The sequence below is a fragment of the Cynocephalus volans genome, chromosome 1, assembly GCF_027409185.1.
Source record: "Cynocephalus volans isolate mCynVol1 chromosome 1, mCynVol1.pri, whole genome shotgun sequence".
Classification (NCBI taxonomy): domain Eukaryota; kingdom Metazoa; phylum Chordata; class Mammalia; order Dermoptera; family Cynocephalidae; genus Cynocephalus; species Cynocephalus volans.
Window position 1 is genome coordinate 93,105,297 of NC_084460.1, and position 26,325 is coordinate 93,131,621.

General features: G+C 39.5%; 1 protein-coding gene across 5 annotated transcripts in view; it reads right to left on the reverse strand.

Moving 5' to 3' along the window:
• Nucleotides 1–4,505: 4,505 nt before the first annotated feature.
• GOLIM4 (golgi integral membrane protein 4) overlaps nt 4,506–26,325 on the reverse strand; it is a 74,190-nt gene continuing 52,370 nt past the window's right edge. For 2 of the 5 annotated variants that reach the window (XM_063113827.1, XM_063113809.1), the window contains 9 exons: nt 25,515–25,673; nt 23,069–23,389; nt 18,655–18,935; nt 18,146–18,225; nt 16,638–16,738; nt 13,811–13,978; nt 13,412–13,480; nt 6,220–6,300; nt 4,506–5,879 (listed from right to left, as the gene is read on the reverse strand). In XM_063113827.1, coding sequence (XP_062969897.1) covers nt 5,727–5,879; nt 6,220–6,300; nt 13,412–13,480; nt 13,811–13,978; nt 16,638–16,738; nt 18,146–18,225; nt 18,655–18,935; nt 23,069–23,389; nt 25,515–25,673 — 1,413 coding nt within the window. In that variant the 3' untranslated portion in view covers nt 4,506–5,726. Of the gene's footprint in view, nt 5,880–6,219; nt 6,301–7,516; nt 7,571–13,411; nt 13,481–13,810; nt 13,979–16,637; nt 16,739–18,142; nt 18,226–18,654; nt 18,936–23,068; nt 23,390–25,514; nt 25,674–26,325 lie in introns of those variants that run through there. The other 3 variants (XM_063113818.1, XM_063113798.1, XM_063113836.1) reach the window with 2 other exon arrangements.

Genomic DNA, 26,325 nt, shown 5'->3' on the forward strand with positions numbered 1-26,325 from the left:
CTATTTGCTCCAGCCTTGCAAACATGTCAAGAATTGTGCAGGGTATGAGACTTTACCCACCTTACAAGCTGACAAGTTATCCTGCTACAGTTTCATGGATGCTGGCAGAAGGTGCCAGACTTCTGGGCCCGAGACGAAGGACTTCATTTCTCAGGGCACATCAGGCAGCATGAGTGTCATGTTTACGGCAGTTTCCCACGGTTCCCAGGTGTCACAGGGACAATGTGAAGCAGCCGAGTGGATGCTGCACACACAGTGGGATGATGTCACAACTGAAGATCCCTGATTTTAGGAAACCCTCAGTGTTATAAAGGAGCTGCTAGCAAATCTGTCCAAACTTTGCCCTGAAGGCAGACATTATCATTATCCAAGTCAGGAAACAAATCTGCCATCTGGCCCAGAGGGAGATTTTATCTCTAGCTTCCAAGTGTGTTTGCTATACAAATATCCTAGTAAAGATAGTCCAGGATAATAGTTGTTACAGGTGTGAAGAAACATCACAGAGGCATTGCTTTCCAACAAAATAAATCCCAGGCTAGGAATCAAACTAGTGTGTCTTAGGTCATGTGCCTGTCCTGGATCAAGCAATTTGTCCAAGAAGATGGGGCAGGATTATTGGCTCTGCTAAAGTCACTTTACTATCCAAAGACTGGGGTCAAGGTTGGTCATCAAGATATTGGGAGAGGAATATGCTTGACAAAGCTGAATCATGTTTATTATGATTCAGTATTAGACCGTAACTTATAAGGCTGAGAAGGTGAGATGGGGCCAGATCATGAAAAATTATGTAGGTCATGTTAAGAAGTTCAGAATTTTTCCTATGTGCAATAGCAATTTACTATATAATTTTATACTGGGGTTGTGTTAGTGTTATATTTAGAAAAATCATACTGGCACAGATTTTAGGGATTGCCAGGAGAAAGTGAATGAGGAAATGAACTAGGGGACTATTACTTTTTATTAAATTTATTTAATATTTTTTCTTACATTCGAAGATGATGCTGTGAAGCAGTTGGGGGGAGGGGGCGAGGGGTAAGGGGAGCAGGATAGCGTGAGAGGAGGAGGGAGGCAAGGAGGGGCATGGTCGAGTCCCGGCACCCCCCTCATTCCAGCAGGGGAGCCCTGGGCACTTCCAGAGATGGCTCGGTGGTCATCTCTGGGCTGGATGCAGATGTTGGGGTGGTGCAGCTGAGGCCCTCATTCCCCCATCATCCCAGCTTGTGAGCCCGGGGTGTTTCCTGCAGCAGCCTGGTGGTCATTGTGATGGCATGGCTGAGACCCATGGCTCTCCCGACTCCCCGGCTTTGCAGCCTGGGGATCTTCTGGTCCTTCTAGGTTTTATAGGTGTTTTGGGGTCATGTTACACCTTTACTGGTTAATATCAGAACTTTGATCTGTAGGTGTTTTGTGTTTTCTTTCAGTTCTGTGTTGTATTATTTGCTATTCCCACCACTTAAACTCTGCACTGGAGCTAATTGGATGTCTTTTGCTTACTTCTAAAATGGAGGTACTTCCTGTGGGGGCCAGCACTTGAGCCCTGTGGTTGAGCTAAATTGCTGCTTTGCTGCTGGTTCCCTGGGAAGGTTTTTTGTGCAGCTCAGGTTTTAACGGTTGATCTTGTATGTACTTCCGGTTCTCATTATGTCCGGTACACCTGGGTTGTGTAGAAACTCTGGTCTGGGCCTGAGTCTTTCCAGCAAACTGTACCCCATGCAGATCTGTATTCCTGCCTGACCCATCTCTACTTAGTGGACCTGTGCTGACTGGGGGGCAGATCAGCTGTTAATGCTGTACCCCAGTGTTCCCCTGGTGGCCCATCTCCCCAATCTCCCATACTCCAAACACTTCCCATGGGACAGGTCATGCGCCAGTTCCTTGCGATGATTCACCAGCCTCTGTGTGGCTCCTTTTTTCAGTTGTCTGTGGCCCTTCCCTCTATGTGAGTCCACATAGTGGTCTTGCTGGCCTGGGGGCCACCAAGGCCCTCCCCTCCCCTGCTGCCTCCAAGCAACTTCATAGGAAGGGCACAGCTGCAGCTTTTGCCAGCTCCTGCTCTGTGTGCTCAGCAGCTCCAGCATGGAAGCAGCCAGGGCTTGAAACGGTCAGAGTGGTCCTTTCTCTCATTGTGGCTTCTCCTACCTTCATGCACTCCATAGGTTTCTCCTCTTCTTCCCCTGAGCTCTAGCGGCCCCAGCTTGGCTATCGTTGATTTTTAACAGTTGTAAATGGGTTGATTGTGGGAGAGAGTGATGCTGGGGACTGTCTATTCAGCCATCTTGATTCCCTGCCCCCACGGGAACTATTATAGTCCAGGTAAAAGACAACAGGGGTATGAGCCAGGATAGTGGGGATGGAGAGAAGCAGGGAAATCTGAAGGTATTTTGGTATCATTTATAGGAAGAGAAGACAGAATCAAGGACAAATTCTTTGTTTCTGTTTTGGGAATTGTGAATTGAGAACCTAGAAAGAGAAGATTTTAGGTGGTAAAGAAGGCAAATGCGGTTTTGAAAATTATGATTTTGAGGTAGGATGGTGTAGTGGATTGAATTGTGTCCCCCCAAACTCTCTGAAGCTTGAATTGTGTCCCCCAAGTTTTATGTATTAGAAACTTAGCCCCCACTGTGACTGTTAAGAGGGTGGAAAATCTTATTATGGTAATTGAAAGGTGGGGTTTTGAAGAGGTGATTGGGTCATAGGACCCTGCAGTAGTGAATGGGTTAAAAATGGTGGTCAAGATGTGGTTCTGAGGGTTTAAAAGAAGAAAGAAGAGAGTCTCGCTCTCTACCCTCTCTGCTTCTACCATCTTGCAATGTGAGAGCCCTGAATCACTGTCACCACCACCATATGGACTTTGGACTTCCCAGCCTCAGAAACTGTACATTTTTGTTATAAATTACCCAGTCTCAGGTATTGTGTTATAGGGATACAAAACGGACTAATACAGATGAGACATAGAAAGCCAAGCTGAGGAAATGGATAAGGAGACCCATGTATGACAGTACTTCAAAAAATTCATAACATTTGTTTTATCCTTCAATTCTATTTTTCCATAAATTTTGTGAAATACCGTCGTATAACACATGGAAAGGAAGAGGGTTAAACAGAGACAAGACCTCCAGCACAAAACCCGAAGGGCACCATTATCTTAGGGGCACTCATAAGAAGAAGAACCTGTAAAAAAGACAGAGTAGCCAGGATGCTAAGAAGAAAACTAGAAGCAGACAGTTCAACAGAAGTCATGGGAAGATGATTCAGGAATCGAAACTGACCTCACTCACTTTTTAATGGCTGTGCAGCATGCCCTAGTATTGATGTAACCCAATCTAATAAAAGAACTAAAAACAAAAACAAAACTAAGAACTCAAAACAGTTTTAACAGTGTCAGATGCTCCAGAAAACAAAGTTCCTCAGTCGTGAGAAGAGGTTCCATCAGCTTCAAAGAACTACAGGGATTAAAGTGGATCCTACTCACACACTCCCTGTACTATGAAGGTATTCAATGTCAGTAATTTCTTTAATAAAAGTGAGTCACTGTTACACTTGGCTGAGATTACGGTCTTACTCCTAGATCTTTTTCAATCACTCTTGCAAAAGACCAGCCATTGTTTGCACTAATGTAGTTTGTGCTTCATTGTAATTTTTCCTCATAAATGTGCCTTTTTTTTCCTTTGGCTTATGTCACTGGCACCAGATTCTTTGACTTACTCATTGCACTAAAAGTCAAAGAAGTGACATTTTATTTCTGAACATCTCATTAATGTGTATCAGCTCAGGCTTAGTTCTCTCTATTATTAGTACAGCCCAATAACATGGTGTGATCTGTAGAATAGAATGGTTTGTGATTGATGCTTTTCTGGAATGGTTTAAGATTTTTAAATTTTGTGTGTGTGCACGTGACACCCTCTTATATTTTCTGTCCCTATTTCTTTTTTCTTCCCCCAGAACTAGTTCAAAGAAAATTAACAATTTTAGATTTTTTTTTAGAAAAGGGGGAAAAAAATTGTGCCAATTCAAGGAGAGAAAGATAAGGAATATAGGAGCAGGTGAGGAAAGGCATTTGATAATTCATTAATTTATATGGGTACTTAAAATTTTTCTTTTTATGAAAAAACTGAAGAATGTTAGATCAGAAATAAGAAATCACAATTTAAAAAATTTACCACTTGCTTTTCATAGCTTTATTGACTATTACCAAGTTTCAATATCATTCAAATAATTAAATACTGCAACTGGGACATTAAAAATACAAACTAATTTACCAAAATAATTGTATTCTGCATATTATATACAATATTATACATTTTACATTACATAGAGTTTTTATACATAAAGGTAAGATTTGATTCATGATTATTGGAAATCCAAAGTACATTGGAACAAAACATTTCTGTGTATACACACACCATCACTCAACTGGGATAATAAAAACCATACATGAGTGTGGTTATTAAAGAATAAAATTAACATTCATATAATCATGGTAGAAAATGAAATGTTTTTATTGAGAGTATTATTACAAAACCACACACGTGAATTATATAACCTAGTTTAAAAATCTTTATGCTTGTGACTGAAATACGTGCCTATTCCAAGGAAAATTTTTTACTTAATCTTTTTATTTTAATTGATTTGTTATAACTCATAATCATTACAATGCCTTATACAGAGGCAAAAAGCAAACCCAATCCCAGCATATAAAAAAACATGAGGGTCTATCATATCACCATGTATACTTTACCATATAGTTTTGAAACATAATCCCATTAAATTGTACAATTTGGTTTGACTTCATATTCATAATTGTCATCAAAGTGATTACATATTGAGGCACACAGAGCTTAGAGGGGATCATATATTACTGTAGAGAGCTAGATACTAAAAGAAGGATATCATAAGGTGACTTCAGGAAAAAAGATATTGAGAATGGGTGCTCATGTAGAAAACACCTCACACACTAAATTATTTCTTAACAAGTCATCAGTTATTCAAGAACGTTAATATGTTGATGTGTCATACCTTGTTTGAACACTGAAATATCTGATTAAGCCCAGGATACTACCAAAAGAGTTTTAGTACTATCTCACTTTTAAACACAATTCCTCTCAAGCAGAACAGCTGATTTTAATTAATACCAAACTTTTTCGAACTGATCTGAAAAGTCTCAAAATAATTTCTATTCTGCAACAAAAATGGCTTTTCCATTGTATGCCACCCTGTGGATCTCATTCCAGAGACGCACAGACAGGTGGAAATTCTACCAGAACGATACACAAGAACCTTGCAAAGGCAGCAATTAGTAAACTGGCATTCTCCTTACAGTTTGCACAGCATTTTGCAGTCCTCCCTGTTTTTAAATCCTGTATTTTATCAAAAGCAAACAACAGAACAACGGGAAACTGAAATACAGAAAGGTAACAAGTTGAAACATATACAAAACCAATGTTCTTTCCAACATCACATAATCTATAAAAAAATGAGATTCAGAGCCTAAGGTTTGCTTTATTGTTTTTCTTCTTGTTTGTGTTTAGCTTGAATATAAAAGTTCTAACCTAAGTTATCAAAATATATTTGTATAAATGTATGAGCATTTCTAATACAAAAGTTAAAAAAAGTCTAAATTCTTAATTTTTCTGTAATTAAATATCCTAGAGTTCAGTAGGCAGATTTATTTTGGAGCAGCTTGAAAAGAATCCGCAGGCCGAGCGCCGTCTGGAGACTGGGCTCGGCTACATCTCAGCTCTTCGATGGGGCTTCTCGGCGGCAGCAGCCCCGTGGCCGTCCTCCTCCTCCTCCTCCTCCTCCTCGTAGTGTTCCTCTCGGCCTTTGGGACGGTTGTCATCTCGAACTTCTTGCTCTTCTCCATCATTTTTATCATCGGCCTTAAAGTTAAAAGGAAAAGAAAAACTAAGAGATAGGGTCTACAGTTAGTGACAAATAATTCCCTCTTTTAAAAAGGGTGCAAAGTTACTCCTTTTTTTGAGAAAGGAAACAGGTGAAGTAAAATGATCCTATAGGTAACAGTGCGACAGTCTCTCCTAATCTTCACGTTGTCTCCACTTTTCCTAATTCTAGGTGGGCCTGTTAGAGTCAGTGGTACTTTCGAGGTGCCCTTACCCACTGGTACTTAGCCTAACTATACAGATGCACCTCCTACACATGCATACGTGCACATGCACCCACACACCCCACACTCAATAAAAAAATACTCCCCGCACGTACGTTTTCATCATTTTCACCATAGGTCTCTTCAGCATTGTGCTCCAGTTCCCTTTTTTTCTCTTCAGTCAAATCTTCCTGAACCTAAAACAATCCATAGATACTGTCTGATGGTTTCGTCATTCAAAGAATTGCAACAACATATTTTGATTTCCAAAAAGTTCATGAAAAATAACAGAAACAAAATTAAACTAAAAATAAATATGAAAAAAGATAAAAGTCAAAGGTTTGACTTAACTACTAGGTATAAAGGAATGTAAAGTATATCTATTTCAAAAATCACTGTGATTGACTCTGAATCTAGGACCTTTGTGTTTGAATTTCCGATTTCTTTGAATAAAGATTAACATTCCAAGTATATAACACCTGAGGAAATTCAGCTTATTAAATAATTGCCTTTTCCAATAGGAGAACGGTAGAAATCTGAAAGCTCTGACTGAATGTAAATTATATGAAAGCAGGAACTGACCATCTATTCTATAATTAAAAATCAATTTATCTGGCTAAAATATCTAGAAAATAAATACAATAATTTCAAGTTCTTCATAAAATAATCTATTAAACTGCCCCAAATCCCTACCTCTCTTTCGTATTCTAACATGACATTTGTTATAAGTAGTTTTCCTTTATGTACACTATTATTACTGTTCGATTAATTCCAATTATTTATCACAAAATGCAAATCAAATAAAGCATCTGAATATTTTTGCTAAACAATCTCTATTTAACAATCACATCTCACAGAAATGGAGGGTAAACATTTTCTAACTTGTTAACTATTTTGTAAAACATGTATGCCTCAAGGTTTAAGTCATCTGAATACATTTCAAGAAACTGCTACACATCAGTTAAGCATCATGTAGTGTCCTGATACCAGCAGAAAGCCTGATCTCTTCTAGGATCATGGTATAAGAGTAAGACCTGTTGAATGACACAAAAATTACATAATTTGGGGGTGTGGGTTGGAAGTGGCTGCCAAAAATCTGAGTAATGGGCAAGGGAAGGAAAGTTTACAGGTGTTATAATGAAGGAGAAACAAATTAAGTGCTGCCTCAAGGTGTCCAGTTCAGGTGAGACAAGAATGAACTGCAGCCTCCTAGCTGAGCTTCAGACAGAACTGGCCTGTCAGGACCCTACAAAGGTGACTTTGTGAACCTTTGCTATCAAGCCCAATGTCAGCTGGACTCACAGCCTCCAAACTACATCAGTACCAAATAAATATATTTTGTAGACAGAGTCATAAAGGATCTTTTATATTCAGATTTCCTAGTGGAGTGAGCTAAAGACACCCTTGTCTCACCTTATGGCTCTATGAGTCGCCCATGACATCTCTTCTGATCTTAGTCACAGAACCCTACAGTCACGTGCCACCGGACATTGGAAGAAAAACAATGAAGCACTTATTTCAGACTATATAAAGGTCTGACTCACTCAAACGTCATTAAATAGCTGGAGCGTCTCTGTCAATTTCAATTAACAACGACATGTCTTCTATAACCTTAATGATAAAAATATATCATTTGTGAACACTAAACATGGGTTAGTTGAGAATGGGAGAGAACTTCCCTGAGACCATGCAGTAAGAAGAATATATAAATCAAGGGTTGGCAAACTTTCTCTGTTAAAGGCCAGATAGTAAATATTTGAGCCTTCTGGGCCGTAAGGTCTCTGTCGCAACTACCCAACTCCAGTACTGTAGCACAAAAACAGCTACAGACAATATGTAAACGAATGGACACAACTGCATTCCAACACAATTTATTTATGAAATGGGAGGCAGCCTGTAGTTTGCCACCTCCTAACATATTCTGTGCAGTCAGACCTGGGCTAAAACTTTGTCTCTGCAACTTTTCCAGCTATATAAACATTAAGGGCAACTGTTTTTATTTAGAAAATCAAGCACACACAAATAAAGAAATCATTCAATAAGCCCCTTACTGTTACTGCCAAGGTTCGAAAGTTCTTACAATATTGCCACATGTACATCATCCATCACCCATCACTTTTCTATTTTTTTTTTATTCACTGAATTATACTTAAAAATTCTGGACATCACGTAATTTCATCCCCTACCTGTCACAGAATACATCTCTAAAAACAATGGACATCTTCTTATACAACCGTAATGCTATTATCACACCTCGTAAAGTTAATAATTCCATGGTATCATCTGATGTCTAATCCACATTTACATCTGATTGTCTTAATAATGTCTATTTATAGTTGGTTTGTTCCAAACAAGATCTAAACAAAGGCCAAACATAACATGGATTTCACATCCCTCTTTTTTCCTACTGCTGTTGCCTTGTTGTCCCATAGAATGGTCCACATTCTGGATTTATCTGCTTCTTTATGGCATCACTTAACTCATTCCTCTACTCCCACATTTCCTGTAAATGGAAGTTAGCTTTAAGGTTTGAATAAATTCAGGTCCAACTTAAAAAGCAAGAGTACTTGAGAGGTGCATTTTTCACATTTTTATCCCCTCAGCACGCACATAATGTTTTTAGTGAGGCTAGGTATGGTCAGTGAGCTCAGATGGTGACAGCCTGATCCCTCCCCATGGTAAAGTTCCATGACCTCTGTTCATCTAATGATATCATCGATTGAGGATTTTTGCTTAAATCAACTGTTTTAATTAAGGGTTACAAAAATGGTGACTTTCTAGTTCTGCCCTAGTGAATTCTTTCTGTATTCACTAATTTCTATAAAGAATTTGCCCATATCAACTGTATAGTTACCAAGCCTGGTATAAACTTAATTATGGTAGCCTTTAAAAATCAGACTTACATGGGCTCTAATCATGATTCTAACAATAAATAACAAGCTGTGCAACCTTCAAAAATTTAACTAACCTCTCTGAAGTTCAAATTTCTTATTTGTAAAATAAAAAGGTTGGGTGAAAATCAATGATCTTTATTTTTCTGTTTGCATGTATCTGTGTGTGTGTGGTTGGGGAGTCATTAACCATTTTAAGACTTTGGTAAGAAAAGCTTTAGCAAACAGACAGATACACAGCATTTTGCATTTAACTTTAGGAGGCTCAGATTTGCCAAAGTCCATCTGCAGCTGACTGCCCTAGCACTATTTCTCTAAACACTGTGTCCCTGAAACATCAGCATCAACCAGGGGGTGTGGGAACTTATGAAGGACTCTGAATCCTAGGCCCCACAATAGATAAGATCAAAATCTCTAAGGATAAGGTCTGGTCCAGGGATTTGTATTTGTCACAGACTCTTCAAGGTCATTCTTTGCGGTAGCAAAGACTAAAAACAACTTCCCTGAGAACAATGGACACTAGGTTAAGAATGTCTCTGGCTGGTGAGATAATTACCCTTTTATTAAATCTTTCTTCTCTACTCTTGGGATCTATTGTAGAAAACTTAGCTTGTTCACCATTTTAATATAACCTTAGTTGGAAGTCACTGATTTAAATTACTCTTTAATTAGGGAACCCATGAATGAAAATTTGTAATTTTCCAAACATATAGAGAATAAACTCTTAGATACACATTATCATTCTAATATATTCTTAATGTTTGGGGCAATAGTAATTCAAACTTGTCTTAAAGGCATTAATGAAAAGGAGCAAAATGATAAGGACTTTCTAAGTGATCTTTAAAATATGCTCAAACTAATAACTAGAAGCCAAATGTTATTCTTTAAAATAGAGACACACCAATTATGTCTTCCACATCCCACCCTATTTAGTACCCTGCTAAAGCTGACATAACACTTTGTCAAAGATTTCCCAACACTGCTCCTCATACTTATTTTATCCACTGAAATCTAATGATTTAGGCATTTTTGAAATAAACCCTATATGATCAGGCAAATTTAGTCAATGGCCCAAACAAAATAAAACAGATTCATTGAGTCTAAAATGAGTGTTGGGTAGCCACTCTGTCCCTGTATGTATTAACACCTTTCCTTTGCATGTGAAAGACGTCATGAGGTGAGCCAGGAGCCAGAAGGCTGAGCTTAAGAATGCCAGGATCCAAAGTGGTGGATGGAACTTGATAAAGGAAAGAACTTCTACAATGTTGGCTATAGTGAGGGACACTGCTGGCTATTTTTTTTTTTTTTTTTTTTTTTTGACCGGTAAGGGGATCGCAACCCTTGGAACGGTGTTGTCTGCACTCTCCCGAGTGAGCCACGGGGCTGGCCCCTAAGTAATGTTTACTGGAAGAGTTTTTGTCAGTGGAAAGCTTCTTGGATGGTGGTTCACAAGCCAGCAGTCCAGTGCAGGTGTGTGTACATATTCTGTCACTGAAGGTGAACGAATAACCTTGTGCTTGGTCTCTTCTAAGTGTTCAGATCAATCCGGTTTCAGTTACGTTGGGGAAATTAAGGCATTCTGGTTTTGCCAGCAGTCATTTAAATTATATATTTTTTGAATATTTAAATAAGCTTAAGGCATACAAAGCATTTTTTGGCAATACCATAACTTGTCTTGTTTGCTGCTAAGTAGATAAATGTAAGCAACACGAGGAAGGGATCACAATACTCTAACAATCTCAAACAATAAACAAGAAATGCTTTTTAAAAATGATCATTTTTGGGCCGAGCCTGTGGCGCACTCGGTAGAGTGCTGCGCTGGGAGCGCGGCAACGCTCCCGCCGTGGGTTCGGATCCTATATAGGAATGACCAGCGCACTCACTGGCTGAGTGCCGGTCACGAAAAAACGACAAAAAAAAAAAAAAAAAAAAAAAAAGATCATTTTTAAGTCTTATAAAGATAACACTCCTACATTAAGATAAAAGATGACAGGGATTAGTGCAAATTTCCTAAAATCACACTTGTTTGGGGTCCTCTGCTCTTAGAAGTCAGTTCTGTAAATCCAATGAGCTATACTTCTGAACAGGTATAGCCCTGGCTGGAAGCAATTCCTCCCTAGCAGCAAATGGTGGCAGATGTAAGTCTGACTGAGGACTGCCAGGGAGGGGAACCAATGGCAGCGACAGGCTTTGCACCCCAGTGCTTAGTTGGGGAAGCTGGAAGACTGAGGTTTAATGGAGATTAAAAAAAAACAATGTGCAGTTACACAGCATTGAATGGTTTTCAGAGCTGCTTCCACAAATGCTGTCTCATGTGCACATACACTTATAAACAACGCAATATATGTTTCCACATACTATGTTCTCCTTTTCTTTTCTCATTTTGCTGCAGTTTGCTGAGATCTTCGTCTCTATCACTAGTGCTTAAATGGCATTTGGGAACCACTTTTCTCCCCTCTCACAGGAAGACCTGACAAAGATGCAAAGAGGTGGAAAGATGCAATAATTAATCATCTCAGGAATGGCCAAAAAAATACAGCACGATCTGAACAAGGGATGCTCAGGGGGCAGGAAAGTTACACCAGGAAGAGGAGAGGCACTGAGAGCTCACATGGCAACAGTTCTAAATGATGGGGGGTGGCAACCTAGAATGAGAGGGGGCTAGAAAGTGGGGACCCAAACCCCGTCACAAGGAATTCTGGGCTGGGAACTAGGAAAAGAGAATTAGGATATGGGGCCAGGTACAGCCAGAGGACAAAGCCCTGTCAGCTTGGCAGACCTGGAGGGGGAGGAGCATGCGGGAACAGCTGCTGAGGAGAGAGCTCACTGGGCCAGTGCAACCTGTGCCCTGTCACCATCTCTCCTTCCCTCTTGCCTGTCTCTCTTTTCTTTCTATCCTTGATCCCTCTTGGATTACAGGATTTTTCCCCTCCATGTTAACTGATCATATCATAGAAGTGAAAAAGAACCAGTAAATACTGATTAAAATTTTATGTTTACCCTTCTGAATTTTTAAACAGAAGCCAAGGTGAACCTTCTCTCTTAATCCCTCAAAGATTGCTGGTATCTGACATAATGAAACAAAGTAACATTAGTCTAGACACCCTGTTACAAGAGAAGCCTAGATGAACATCTTTTTCTTGCCAAATATCTTGATATTCAAGGCTGCTAGTTTCTCTAATGCTCTCTTTCTGATAAGACAGCTCAGGGTCTTGATTAAGATGAACAGCAGGAGAAAAGAGAGAATAAAAAGACCAAGCCAGTTTAGAATGCACATGACTAGAGATGTTGTCAGCGGCAGTAAAGAGCAACATCCTTGTCTGTTTTCCTGGTAACAGCACAAATGTCAGCAGTAGCTGTGAAAAGCTGACAAAAGCAGGAAGAACAGGAACACACACTTGCTCAAGAGAACTGTGGATGTGGGTGCAGAGCACATGCTTTCTGAGCAGGACGTCCAGTGGTGGGGTATGTCTGTTCAACCTGCTAATGTCCATCCTTCCATGAGGCTCCCCTTAGGGACAAAGCCACACACATTTGCAAGACACCTGGCTGAGAAGGGCTCTGAACCAGGGCTTTAATTTGGGAACTACTTACTGGTCCATAGAGAGATTAAATATGGGTCTTGGCCTAATCTGTGTCTACACCCAAGCATTGGCGTTGTCCCCACAGTAGAGTGCTGTGAAAAAATGGCTATAACAAACAGCATTCACCAATTAATAATAGGAATGTGGCACCACGACAGATGCTATATAAACCTAATTAAAAATAATACACCAGAAATTTACAATAAAAAGCAAACTAAAATGAAATATTAAGAAATTCCATTCAAATGTGTTTTATTCAACTGAGCTCCCTACATACTTTTTCTTCTCTTTATTGTTAAATTTAATTAAGATACTGAATTCTTAAGAGGAAAGAGGCCAGAAACACAGATGTGGAATTTACAAAAATGTTGGGAGGGTGTTAAGTGGATTCTGAAAGATGCAATGGGGTATCCCTGTAAGGCCGGCACTAGGGAGATGTCTACAGAGAAAGTTTCAGGGGTTAGTCCAGACTCCTGCGATGTGCACAGTTTTGTTCTTCTCTTTTTTATGAGGGAAAGAGACAGGGGAAAATATTCTACAAAAGATCACATAAATCTAAATCCACTGTTCCTGGAAAGCCAAATGTCTTCTCAATTCAAGATTTCTGGTCAGAACCAGAGAAATGGATTCTATTCCCCCTGTCTTTGTTATCCTCTAACCAAATATCTCCATTGTCATGGTCTAATTCCTTTTAAATCTCCCATTCTTATCTGCTTACGTCTTTCTGAACACCTCTATAGAAGGCATGTCAAAGTCAATACTGCTGAGGTTTGTTTAAGGTTAGCGTGATAGAGCAAGCAATCTGATCAGTCCCCTGCACTCAGTCTCACTACCTCCTCTTCTCCCTCCTCCTGGTACTGCTCATCAACATTATCCTCCTGTTGGTCTGGATTTCCCGCCATCTGTTGAAAGAAAAAGGGAGGTTCATGTTACCGTACATTGGAGTTGCCTTTTACAGTACTCTGGGACAAAGAACAAACATGCCACCATGAAAAGTACACTTTCAATGCATCAGTGGCCAGGAAATGATGAATGATCATTTCCAACACAAAGCCCAGGATGTCCATTACCCTCTCTCTGTGACAGCAGGCATAGCATTTCATATAATGGCCTAAAAATCACCAAAGCAGCAAACCTTCTGTCCATGTAGATTATGATTAACCTTTTACATAAACCAGGCGTTTATTAAAATATTCAGGTTAAATCCACCCTTCACAGTGGAATCTGCTTACCACCAAATGTTCCTCCATTTCTGCATTCTCTTGCTTTTGATTAATTTGTTTCTGCTCTTCATTTTCATCTGGCAAATTTTCTTCTCTTACTTGCTCGGCTTCCTCAAATTCATCTTCGCCTTGATTATTAGGGTCATCTGCTGGGTTTATATCCTCTACAGCTGCTCTCTGTGAAATTTTAATGAAAAGCAACCACCACTTCAAAACTGAGGATCAAGTTTAATTTCATTTGAAAGGCCAGACACTGGCAAAAAAATGAAATTTTCCTTCACTGGATTGTTCAGATCTATCTTTGCCAAGATTCACAAGGATCAAGCATCCCACTGTCAAAAGATAAAACTCCTGCTTCATTTGTCAGTGATTGATGAATCAGAGTAAACCACAAATAGCAGTTCTTTTCTGCAAGTGATTCCAAAATAATCCTTGAAACTCTACTAATACAAATAATGTGAGCATAACTGAATAAACAACAAGAAAAATAGCTAATAAAAGTCAGAGGACCAAATAAGAGGGGGAAAAGTCAATATTAATTATTATGGGAGATTTAGATGGGCAAATAGTAAACTCCTTTTCACTGCTATGTTGATTTTTAGACAAACTTGCCTTTGCAAGCAATTTTTAACATTTATGTAGGTGAAAAGTAGTTGAAGGGAATGAAGGTTCTCACCAGAAAGGATCCAAGAAGAGGACCTGAAAAGGAAACAAGACAAGAAAAGAGCTAACTCCAAAGTAAATGGCCAGCTTCTAGTATGGATCAAATGAAAGTGAGAGATGTTGCACTGGCAAGAGATGAGAAAAGAAAGAACTGAGCTACCCAGTCTTTGGCAATATATTATGAAAAATAACTCCCCAGCCCATCCTCCAAATAGCTCTCAGTTATTGTGTTCAACAAATGCCCTTCATATTATTAACTTTAGAATTATTTCACTTTTCCAGTTAAGCCCCCAAAGGCCTTCCAAATAATGCATGTTCTCCTAAAGATCTAGATTTCAGAGTCCAAGATGTTCAGACATGGTGATTCTTGTTATGAGCTTCCCCGGCCACTCCCAGGTCATCAGCTGGACATTTACTAAAGCAGCAAATGCTTCCAAGAGACAGCAAAGCCACAGAGCAAGGTTTGGTTTCTATCAGTGCTCTCCAGACAACAACAGTGTCCTTCAATTCACTTAAGAGCCTTGAGCATGTTCAAGAGCTGGCTGCAGCCCCTGCTGATCTATGATCTGCACATCCCTGGCCAACAGTTTCATTCAAGTGCAAGGGACACTTCTGTTGGGAGTGGAGAGAGTAACAAATCATCACCTTCACACTAAACTCTCGTTACTCCACATTCTCTTGTCATATGGATTTTCTGTTGGGTGTTATCAATAATTTTTGTGGAAATACAGGAGAAAATGTGACATTCTTTTCAGGAAAAGGGTGCCAAATACCTTTGGCAAAAGTTAATAAAAATGTACACACTAGCTCCAACTCCAACCAAGTAATAAGTAAAGGTTAACAGGCACAGATGTTACATCCAACTAAATAATTAGATGAGATGGAAAGAGGGACACAAGCGGGACTAACAAGCTGTAATTAAAAGGAGGTGTGGTAGAAAGGCCAGTGCTTCCCAGTGGTTCCTCGGAACGAATAAACAGACGATAGAGAGTAAAGGATCGTATAGGTAAGTAATCGAAGCCTACAGCAGTTCCCAAACTTAAGTGACTAGAATACCTATGCTCTCCCTGCCCCTCTCCTCCCTTGCATGTTCATTTGTAGGCTTCCGCACACGTGCTTTCTCACTCTCTCAGATGCTCGCACTCTCTAGCTCCTGCTCTTTCCTGAAAACATTGCAGGGCCAGGTTCCCTGGAGCATACTTTCAGAAACACTGATGCAGAGGATGGCAGGAAAAGGTGTCCTGCCACATCTCAGTGCAAGTGGAAAAGCCGTTTCCATCAAATGGGCTTTACGCCTCCAGCAGAAAGACTTTCTCAGTAATTATCGAGGAAGCGCTTGGATCTTCCTCTCCGTCTCATGGAGCAATACAAATAGGGCCTACATGATAGCACAGACTGGATGTTATAAACCTGGTGGTTGACTTATTAGCCAAAGATGATAGGAGGCTAAAATAAGTTGTAAAAGTCATCTTCACATAACACAAGAACAGATTCACTCAACACCTGTTTGCCTCATTTGGAGGCAGGGCCAAGGCCTCAGACCACCCAGCTGAACTGGAGGTCTTGGCTCTTTTTCAGTAAACACAAAGAACAATGCTGGCTATTAGGTGTCTACCTATTTATGTTCTAAATTTTCTTTACCATCATGGTACCTGAGAAGCTCTTTTCATTTCTCAAACCACACACCCATATCCATCTATTTATTAAAATGGTCACTGGACTGTTGGGAGATTAGAGAGAGCCATATGACATACCTAAAGTCCTAGCAGACAGCTCGACATGCTCGAGAAAGGTTAATTTCCTTTCTCTGCTCCCCTCTCCAATTCCCCAACTCCCATGCCTGCCTCCCCCCAAACCCCCCATCTTTTAGAGTTATCCCATGCCTCTTAATTTTGCTTTTCTAGGTTTTAATTTTATTAACCTAAAAGTAGTCAGAGGAAACTCCTGTGAATTTTTTTTTCCCAGAGCAACCTTTAACGCGGTCTCATCTCACACATACACCACAGTTTACAGTTAAAAACATTGCTCATGTATAATTATGCAAAACCACCTTCCTTCATGCTGATGAAATACCAGACGTATCCATGGCTGGGGTTAGTGTCAGGTAAACTTTCAAGTTTCCTTCCTGCTTTGTGAGTTTACATGTGTCAGGACCAAAAGAGAGGACACTTACATCTGCCTCAGATTCGGGCTCAGCTTCTTTGGGCCCTTGTTCGTGAGGCTCATGTCTGTTACCTTCTGCTTCATCTTGGTGCTGGTTTTCTCTTTCATAGGCTGGCAAATCAAAGGAATTAAAATCAGCCAAAATAAATCTAATAGGATTCTACCCTTTCAAATCAAAGAAAAGCCACCAGTTGGGTTTACCTAGGGACCTTATACCCAATTTCTCCTAGACCACGGTTAATTCAACATAAAGTATATGTCTCAGCTTTTCTGGATAAAGCTATGTCCTTTTCCCAGACTGTGTTTCTAAAGAGATGGTATAGGTGAGTGATGCCATGCCAACCTTCTAAAACAAATATTATAACAGGGACTACAATTTTTCCCCTATTATGCAAGAAAACAACAATAATCAAAACACTGTCAATTTAAAAAAAAGCCTGGTTGACTAGACATTGCTGAAATAACCATCTAATTTTTAGCAATATCCGAAGAAAAAGCACAGGTTCCAAAAGAGGAAACTAATTATGTTTCAAGAAATAAAAGTAAGAACAATCTCATCCATGGAGCTCAAAAACTAATACAGCTCATCGTGTGTTTTCTGCTATGGTAATGAGGAGGACTGCCATGGACACAGACACAGCGCACATTTATACTCACGCAGACATTTACTTGCTGCTTACTGAGAAAATATTTAGATAAAGAGCACTGTAAGAGCTCACAAAGTGAAGAACACATCACTTTTTACAATAAGTAAGATATAAGAGGAAAGGTTAGCCTGGAGAGTATTCTGCCTATAGAAAATAAAGATAGAGGCTAACTTACCATCAGGTTTCAAATGCATGATGGGATTTATTAAACAAAGAAGAGAACAAACTGTCCTCTAACCTTATTGATAATAGAACCAAAAAGCTTGAAGTGCCACATGGGGGACATAAAGAAAACAATTACTTGACTCTAAGGGCTACAAAATATCACAAAAGACTATTGAGGGAGTTTGTGTAATCACCTTCTTTAGACAAAGAGTCTAAAGGACACATATCTAAGCATTAGTTGTGCCAGAGAACAGTTACCTTCTACATCTATTATCACAGTAAGCAATTTTTGATAAATTTCAAACTGGTGCTTACCACAAATTAAAGCTACTATTGACTTAATTTGAAAAAAATTTAAGACAGTGATGCAAAGACTTCCAACATAAGGAGAAAACATACAAGCTTCCTAAAGCATATCAATCCTACGATAATTTGTCAGAAATAACTATTTAGTATAAAAAGCTTAAACTATGGGGAAAATGTTAGAGGGGAAAGTGACTATTTTAATCAGTTTTCACTGCCAGTGTACACTGTTTGGGAGGATTAAGAAAATGCAACAACAACAACAGACACGCGATTCACAAATCTGCTTTGGACTTAGGTGTGCATGTAGCTCACTGACATTATATAATATTGACTCACTGATACTGTATACTATAACCAAGTAATTTTATTAAAATATTTATCATCTAAGAAGTCTCACCACCTCCTTCCTCTTCTTGGATTCCCTGGTCCTCTGCTCCCTGGACAATATCATTATCCATAGCATCATAATGAGTTTGCTTCCTGCAGGGTACACAAACATAAATATAGGGACACAAATTAAGTGGCACAGTTTGACACAGGTCATTTACCTTTAAAGATAGTAATAAACAAGAGTTTTCAACATTTTTGAAACAGCCATCAAAATTTTTCTAAAAACTTTTAGGTACCGATTAGGTGTAATAAAGATTCCAGATATGCTTTCAAAAGATATCTTAAAAAGATACAATTCTTTCACAATAAATAAAGTTAGCACAAAACCTGCTGGACAATTTTGAGGCTTAAACTATCAATTATTTTTTAGAGAATCAGTCATTTAATTCTCAAGTATTTGGCTACAGGAACAATATGAGCCTCTCAACCTCATGGTTCACACACACACAAAGCTGTTTTCAACATGCTCATAAAAACCAGAGGAGGGGCTGTCTGTGGCTGTCAGGTAGGGGAAGCTACCGTAGCTGCTCCTGGTGCTGCTGCCGGCCTTCCTCGGGCTCAGCCTGCCTCTGCTGGGCCATCTCTCTTGCCAGAAGCAGCTGCTGCTGCTGCTGCTGCTGCTGCTGCTGTTGCTGCCGCTGCCGTAACAGGTGTCCCTGCAGCCGCTGCTGGTGCAAAGCTTCCTGGTGTTCTCGCAGCCGCTGCGCCTCCTCGGCCCGACTCAACGCCAGTCTCTGCTGTTCCAACTGCTCCTCATAAGGTGATCGGAATTTGGTAACTGGCTTGGCTGAAGGATACACCTGGGGGCAAAAACCAGTTGGTGCTGAGCAGGAGGAGCCAGCTCCTCTGGATCTTCCCTTCTTTTGTTTTTCATGACAAACTTCAGGGGCAGGGTTGGTTTATCAACACCTATCTGTCAGGTGAACTGTGATTATACATCAAGCCCAAGCATTTCTATTTCCCAACTTTCTCTGAATCGCCCTTGGCTTCTTTTAGCAACCGATCTTCCTGATTTGCTGGCATTAAGGCAGATTTTCAAGGTGCTCCCTTCTCAAATGGAACACAGGGCACAACAGAAGAAATCAGTTTCAAACCATAATAGAATTTATATTCACACGGCTCTGATATAAGCGGACACTTGGTAACCTCACCGTAATTGGGCAATTTGTGAGCTGAAGCTATGGCTGAAGTGAAGCTTTTTTCCATGAACAGTTAAAGACCGAGGGATGCTAATTAACTCTAGCAATGTACATACCAATTGCAGGCTAAGTACAGCCAAAAAAAAAAAAAAAAAGTCAAATTTGGACTACGAGGGAAAAACAGAGAACAAATTTTCTTCAAAGAAACTAAGAATGGGTGAAAAGATATTACCTTCAGATTAAAGGGAAATCTGATACAGCAATTTCTAATACTCTGCTTCCCAATGTGCTACAGCCCACTCCCCACCACCTCCCAACACACAAATCTCACCAAAGGAAAGAGGGTATAGAGGTGAAGGGAATTAAACCTCGTGGAGAATTACTTCCGCTAGAGGGGATGGACACAAGATTAAGAAAAGTTTGAGGCTAGTTCGAGGCTTAGCTCAAGGCTAAGTTCACGACTACCTAAGCCAGCTGCTAGAGGCCTTCACACCTGTGCAGACTAAGTCTTCAAGCAGCCTGAAGTCTAGGAAAATCTGAGGCCAAACAAAGTTTCAGTTATAAATAAATAGAAGGTGATCAGCATCCGTGTAAAGACCAGGTAACCTACTACTAGATATCAGGTTAGAGATACTAGAAGAAAAGTACTAGCTGTACTCAGTGTTGGTCGACTTTTAGTTCCTTTAAAGCATCATTTATAGAGCTGGCAAGTTAGCTCAGTTGGTTAGAACTGCTAACATCAAGGTTCAGGGTCTGATCCCTACACCAGCCAGCAGCAAAAAAGGAAATTAAAATAAAAAATATCATTTCAATGGCTGTTTTTTAGGCAAGGGGAAAGTCTTACTTGTATGTGTGAGGGTTGTGCTCAGAAAGGGAGGCTGGGCATAAAATGTAAACATTCACCTAGTGGAATATCCCTAAGTGATAAAATCAGGGGGTTTTTTTTGGGTTTTTTTTGTAAAATCAACTTTTTGATAACAAAATAACCACCTTGATGGAGAATGTACAAAAGCCAACATAGTAACGGTAAATGAACAGGGAGAAGCAGCCTCTTGATCACAGAAAATTGGACTTTTCTCCTCCTCAAGATGCTCAAGACTGGCCTCGAGCACTTACTAGGCAAGTGTCTAATGGGGCTGCCTATTCTACCCTGTAAAAGGGACGTGTGGATGAGTCTCTCCCTGGGCAGTATGACAAGGAGAAGACACACATACGCCAGCAGCTCTTTTTTCTTGTTGCCAATGATCTTTCTACATTATGGAAGTAGCTATGTTTCAACATACGCAAATCAATAAATGTGATACACCATATTAACAAACTCAAACACAAGGACCATATGATCATCTCTATAGATGCTGAAAAAGCATTTGATAAAGTTCAGCACTCATTCATGACAAAGACCCTCTATAAGTTAGGTATAGAGGGAAAGTATCTCAACATAATTAAAGCCATATATGACAAACCCACTGCCAATATCATCCTGAATGGGGAAAAGCTGAAAGCTTTTTCCTTTAAGAACAGGCACTAGACAAGGATGCCCACTCTCACCACTCCTATTCAACATAGTGTTGGAAGTACTAGCCAGAGCAATCAGAGAAGAGAAGGAAATAAAGGGCATCCAGATTGGAAAAGATGAAGTCAAACTGTCCCTGTTTGCAGATGACATGATCCTATATATCGAACAGCCTAAAACCTCTACAAAAAAACTGTTGGAATTGATCAATGATTTCAGCACAGTAGCAGGATACAAAATCAACACACAAAAATCAGTAGCATTTCTTTTCTCCAATAGTGAACATGCAGAAGGAGAAATCAAGAAAGCCTGCCCATTTACAATAGCCACCAAAAAAATAAAATACTTAGGAATTGAGTTAACCAAGGAGGTGAAAAATCTCTATAATGAGAACTACAAACCACTGCTGAGAGAAATTAGAGAGGATACAAGAAGATGGAAAGATATTCCATGCTCTTGGATTGGAAGAATCAACATAGTGAAAATGTCCATACTACCCAAAGTGATATACAAATTCAATGCAATCCCCATCAAAATTCCAAAGACATTTTTCTCAGAAATGGAAAAAACTATTCAGACATTTATATGGAACAATAAAAGACCACGAATAGCCAAAGCAATGCTCAGCAAAAAAATAAAGCTGGAGGCATAACACTACCTGACTTTAAGCTATACTACAAAGCTATAATAACCAAAACAGTATGGTACTGGCATAAAAACAGACACACTGACCAATGGAATAGAATAGAGAATCCAGAAATCAACCCACACACTTACTGCCATCTGATCTTTGACAAAGGCACCAAGCCTATTCACTGGGGAAGGGACTGCCTCTTCAGCAAGTGGTGCTGGGATAACTGGATATCGATATGCAGGAGAATGAAACTAGATCCATACCTCTCACCGTATACTAAAATCAACTCAAAATGGATTAAGGATTTAAATATACACCCTGAGACAATAAAACTTCTTAAAGAAAACATAGGGGAAACACTTCAGGAAATGGGACTGGGCACAGACTTCATGAATACGACCCCAAAAGCATGGGCAACCAAAGGAAAAATAAACAAATGGGATTATATCAAACTAAAAAGCTTCTGCACAGCAAAAGAAACAATTAAAAGAGTTAAAAGACAACCAACAGAGTGGGAGAAAATATTTGCAAAATATACATCTGACAAAGGATTAATATCCAGAATATATAAGGAACTCAAACAACTTTACAAGAAGAAAACAAGCAACCCAATTAAAAAATGGGCAAAAGAGCTAAGTAGGCATTTCTCTAAGGAAGATATCCAAATGGCCAACAGACATATGAAAAAATGCTCAACATCACTCAGCATCCGGGAAATGCAAATCAAAACCACATTGAGATACCATCTAACCCCAGTTAGGATGGCTAAAATCCAAAAGACTATGAACGATAAATGCTGGCGAGGCTGCGGAGAAAAAGGAACTCTCATACATTGTTGGTGGGACTGCAAAATGGTGCAGCCTCTATGGAAAATGGTATGGAGGTTCCTTAAACAATTGCAAATAGATCTACCATACGACCCAGCCATCCCACTGTTGGGAATATACCCAGAGGAATGGAAATCATCAAGTCGAAGGTATACCTGTTCCCCAATGTTCATCGCAGCACTCTTTACAATAGCCAAGAGTTGGAACCAGCCCAAATGCCCATCATCAGATGAGTGGATACGGAAAATGTGGTACATCTACACAATGGAATACTACTCAGCTATAAAAACGAATGAAATACTGCCATTTGCAACAACATGGATGGACCTTGAGAGAATTATATTAAGTGAAACAAGTCAGGCACAGAAAGAGAAATACCACATGTTCTCACTTATTGGAGGGAGCTAAAAATTAATATATAAATTCACACACACACATACCCACATACACACACAAACCGGGGGGGGGGGGGGAAGAAGATATAACAACCGCAATTGTTTGAAGTTGATGCAACAGACAAACGGAGGGGACATGGTTGGGGGGGAGGGGGGGAGGGAGAAGGGAGGGAGGTTTTGGTGATGGGGAGCATTAATCAGCTACAATGTATATCGACAAAATAAAATTAAAAAAAAAAAAAAAAAAAAAAAGCTATGCAACTAACATGACAATAAAAAAACTTCAATATACTCACACAGTGTTAGTGAAATGACTCAAATTTTCATTTTAGAGACCGTGAAGTATGGGGAGGCTTTCTGCTTTAACGTCTAAAACTAAAGCCATGTTCCCCACCCCAGCAGACTTGAAGTGGGCGGCCTCGTACCTCGGCAGCAGCATGCCCTTCCAGAAGGTTGGCCTCCTCTTTTTGTTCCTGCTGTTCTTTCCACTCCTGATCCTGCTCCTCTGGTGATGGATCGTGCTCCTCCTCGAGGTGTTGGGCTTGCCCAACCTGCTCCATCTCCTCCTCTTCCAGGGCCTTTCTGTGCTCCTCTTCCACCTGATGCGCTTCAGGCTCTCTGGGCTCCATTTCTTGCTGGTTCGGCTCTGTGGGAACCTTCTTCTGGGTGGGAGGGTAAGGTTTTGTTTCTCCCTTTCTTCTGGGAACAGTTTCATGCTTCTGCCACACATCACTATTTCGAGACACCTAGGCCAAGCACATCACTGAAAATGACACTCTTTCAAAAGTAGTGAAATAATTTCTGTATTACCTTGTATAGACAATGGGGCTACAACCAATGAAGTCTCTAAATTCTCATTGTGTAACCTCACCTATACAAAAGAGATGATAAGCAAAATTCCATCTCAGAAAGAATACAGAAAATAACCTGGAAAGTAAAGACTACAAATAGCCACATCTCAGAAGTAAATCCTTCCCTCGAAAGCAATCTCACTCCTGTTTTCCCTTAGAATAAAAAGGAAAAAAAAAACCCAAAAAACCCCCCTCAAACTTGAAGTGATATAATGTTTACATAATTTCCTTCCATGTAAATTTTGTTTTCAATAATTACATAAAAATAGAAGGATAAGATCATGTTGAGGATGAGTTGAGTTTATTTATTAGTTTGGTTTACTAATAAAGAATGCCATTACTAATGGTCAAACATGTTAGTTAAAAATAGTTCCCATTAAACAAGATACAATAAAATATTCTTAATGTATTAAAGTAGTATTTCTTTGTAAACCAGAGGGATTCTTTTATAAATATTTTGTATTGTTAATACAGAAAACTCTGAACAGAAAAAAAGAAACGTCTTTTTTTTAGAATAGTCCTCCTCTTAAGTTGGCTGATTCGAAGCAGTTTTCCCTATAAGTTTCAGCAATCTGTATGTGATCTGCATTACTTGGAAAGTGGGGAGGGAAATGATGTCACATTGATAGAAAAATCTATCACTCTTTTCTCTCCTAACTTTCTTTATATGAAAATAATAATTTCTAAGGTCAGATTGCTCTCCCATAATTGAAATAAATGTGAAACCCTATTCTTTAATTACTAAAGATATAGCTATCAAACCTGACAAACTGAACTGTATGATAATAAATTGGTGAGAAAAGTCCTTCCTCAGATATCTGAGGACAGCTTCTACAGATGTACATTTTATCAATGTCCTCATCTATCTGGGAAGTTTGACATAATACTGCCTTGGTTTTATACAAAATATTTCTCTATAGAGCTCTAAGTGCTTTCAAACACCTGGCATTTATCTTTGCAATATCCCTGTGAGGAAGGTTAAGGCAGATTACTACCATCTCCACCTCACAGATGGAAAAACTGAAGTTCTCAGTCACTGGAAGATTAGCCAAAGTAGGGCAGAAAACAGAACCAATTGCCAGGCTGCTGATCTGGTCGTGCTTTCTCAAGTTAGTCATTAACATAAGACCTGGAGAAAGAACAAGATTCCATGGGCACATTAAACCTGTCTGGGAAGGAATATTCTGAACAAAATAAAGATGTTCATACTCGCCTATGAAGTCCACTCAAATCAACTTAATTATTCCCATAAGAGAGTCTTCTCAAACATGTATTGTTAAAAACAGCTTTGTCGGGGGAAGACAACCATAGCCCCTTTTTCATTACACGTGTGATTGCCAAAACAGTATTGTAAGAGTTTATGATAAGAGTGACACTATTTTGATGACTCACATATGAGATATTCATAAGCAAGACTTAATTTTTATGATGAACAAACATAGAAAGAAGTGTATCATGAGACTAGCACTTGTACCCCTGGCTGTGTTATACAGGTCTTTTAATACAAATTTTGATGTTCTCTGTATGGACCGAGCACCACACCAGGTTCAAATATACTACTGACTTTAATACTTGAGAGGACTGATTGTCACATAATAATATCCTCATGATCATTTAACCTCACCCTATCCTCCCCCAAAACAAAAACCCTTGAAAGACTTAGACACTACAGCTCCTTTAAGACAAATAAAACCACACGAATAAAGACAAGGCCAGTAAGGTCTTTCACAAAAAATACTACAGCAGTAGTTCTCAAAGTGTGCTCCCCAGACCAGCTGAATCAGCTGGAAATGGAAACCCTCAGGCCTCACCCCAAACTCTACCTGAATCAGAAAATCTGGGGCTGGGGCTGGGGCCCAGCTATGTGTGCTTTAACAAGCCCTCGTGGGGCTTCTGACATACACGAAAATTTGAGAGCCACTGCTCCGTAGGAAGACTTGTCAATACTGAGAGCAGTTCACCTCATAACAGCTGGACAGAGAAAGTGACTTAATCACAGATTATCCATCATGCCTCTTACCTCTGTTGGCTCTCCTGTTGGCTTCTCCCTTGCCATGTTGTAACCTTGTGGAGAATGTGCCACCTGGGTAATATTTTGCTGCTCTGCTGGTTCAGGTTTTCGAAAGCTTGGAATCCTATTCAGAGTATCTTTCAGTTGTTTATATTCTGCAACTTGAGTCTGCATATAAATTGCACAATTGGATGCAAATTGCACAATTTGAGGAGGGGAAAAGATATCATTCATAAATGGGCATTTGGGTTCACTGGAAGACTAGACAAAAATACTGTACCTAAATACAAGTTAGGAAAAATATGCAGATTATTTCCATGCATTAGCTATCTTTACTTGGACATGCTTAACCATTTTTTAGCACATGCAAATTAGAAGTAGAGTGAAAGGAAACAGAAAAAATACATAAGGCAGATGTTAGTTTCCCACACTATATTAAATGAAGTCAGAACTTTTGTAAATAACTTTCCAGTATAAATATCATTATTAGAAGTAAAACAGTTATGCAATGTTTTATTGCATTAAAAAAAAAACTTAAAAATTCACACAATTATACAAGTGCAGACATCTTTTACCAATATGGTCTCAGTAACATTTTTCCTTGGAAAGGAATCATAAATAAACAAAATTACTTGGGCCACCCTCTTCTCTCCTGTTAATTTGTGCCCAATTAGGGTCCCTTACTTGTCAGAATGTTTCCTGTACTGTGCTCTGTGATTTTCTGGAAGCAATGGCATAGGCATAAAATGAGGCTGAATTTTTTTCTCTCAATTCTGAATGCCCTTTTCTTCTAAAGTGGCAAAGGTACTAATGAAGTTAT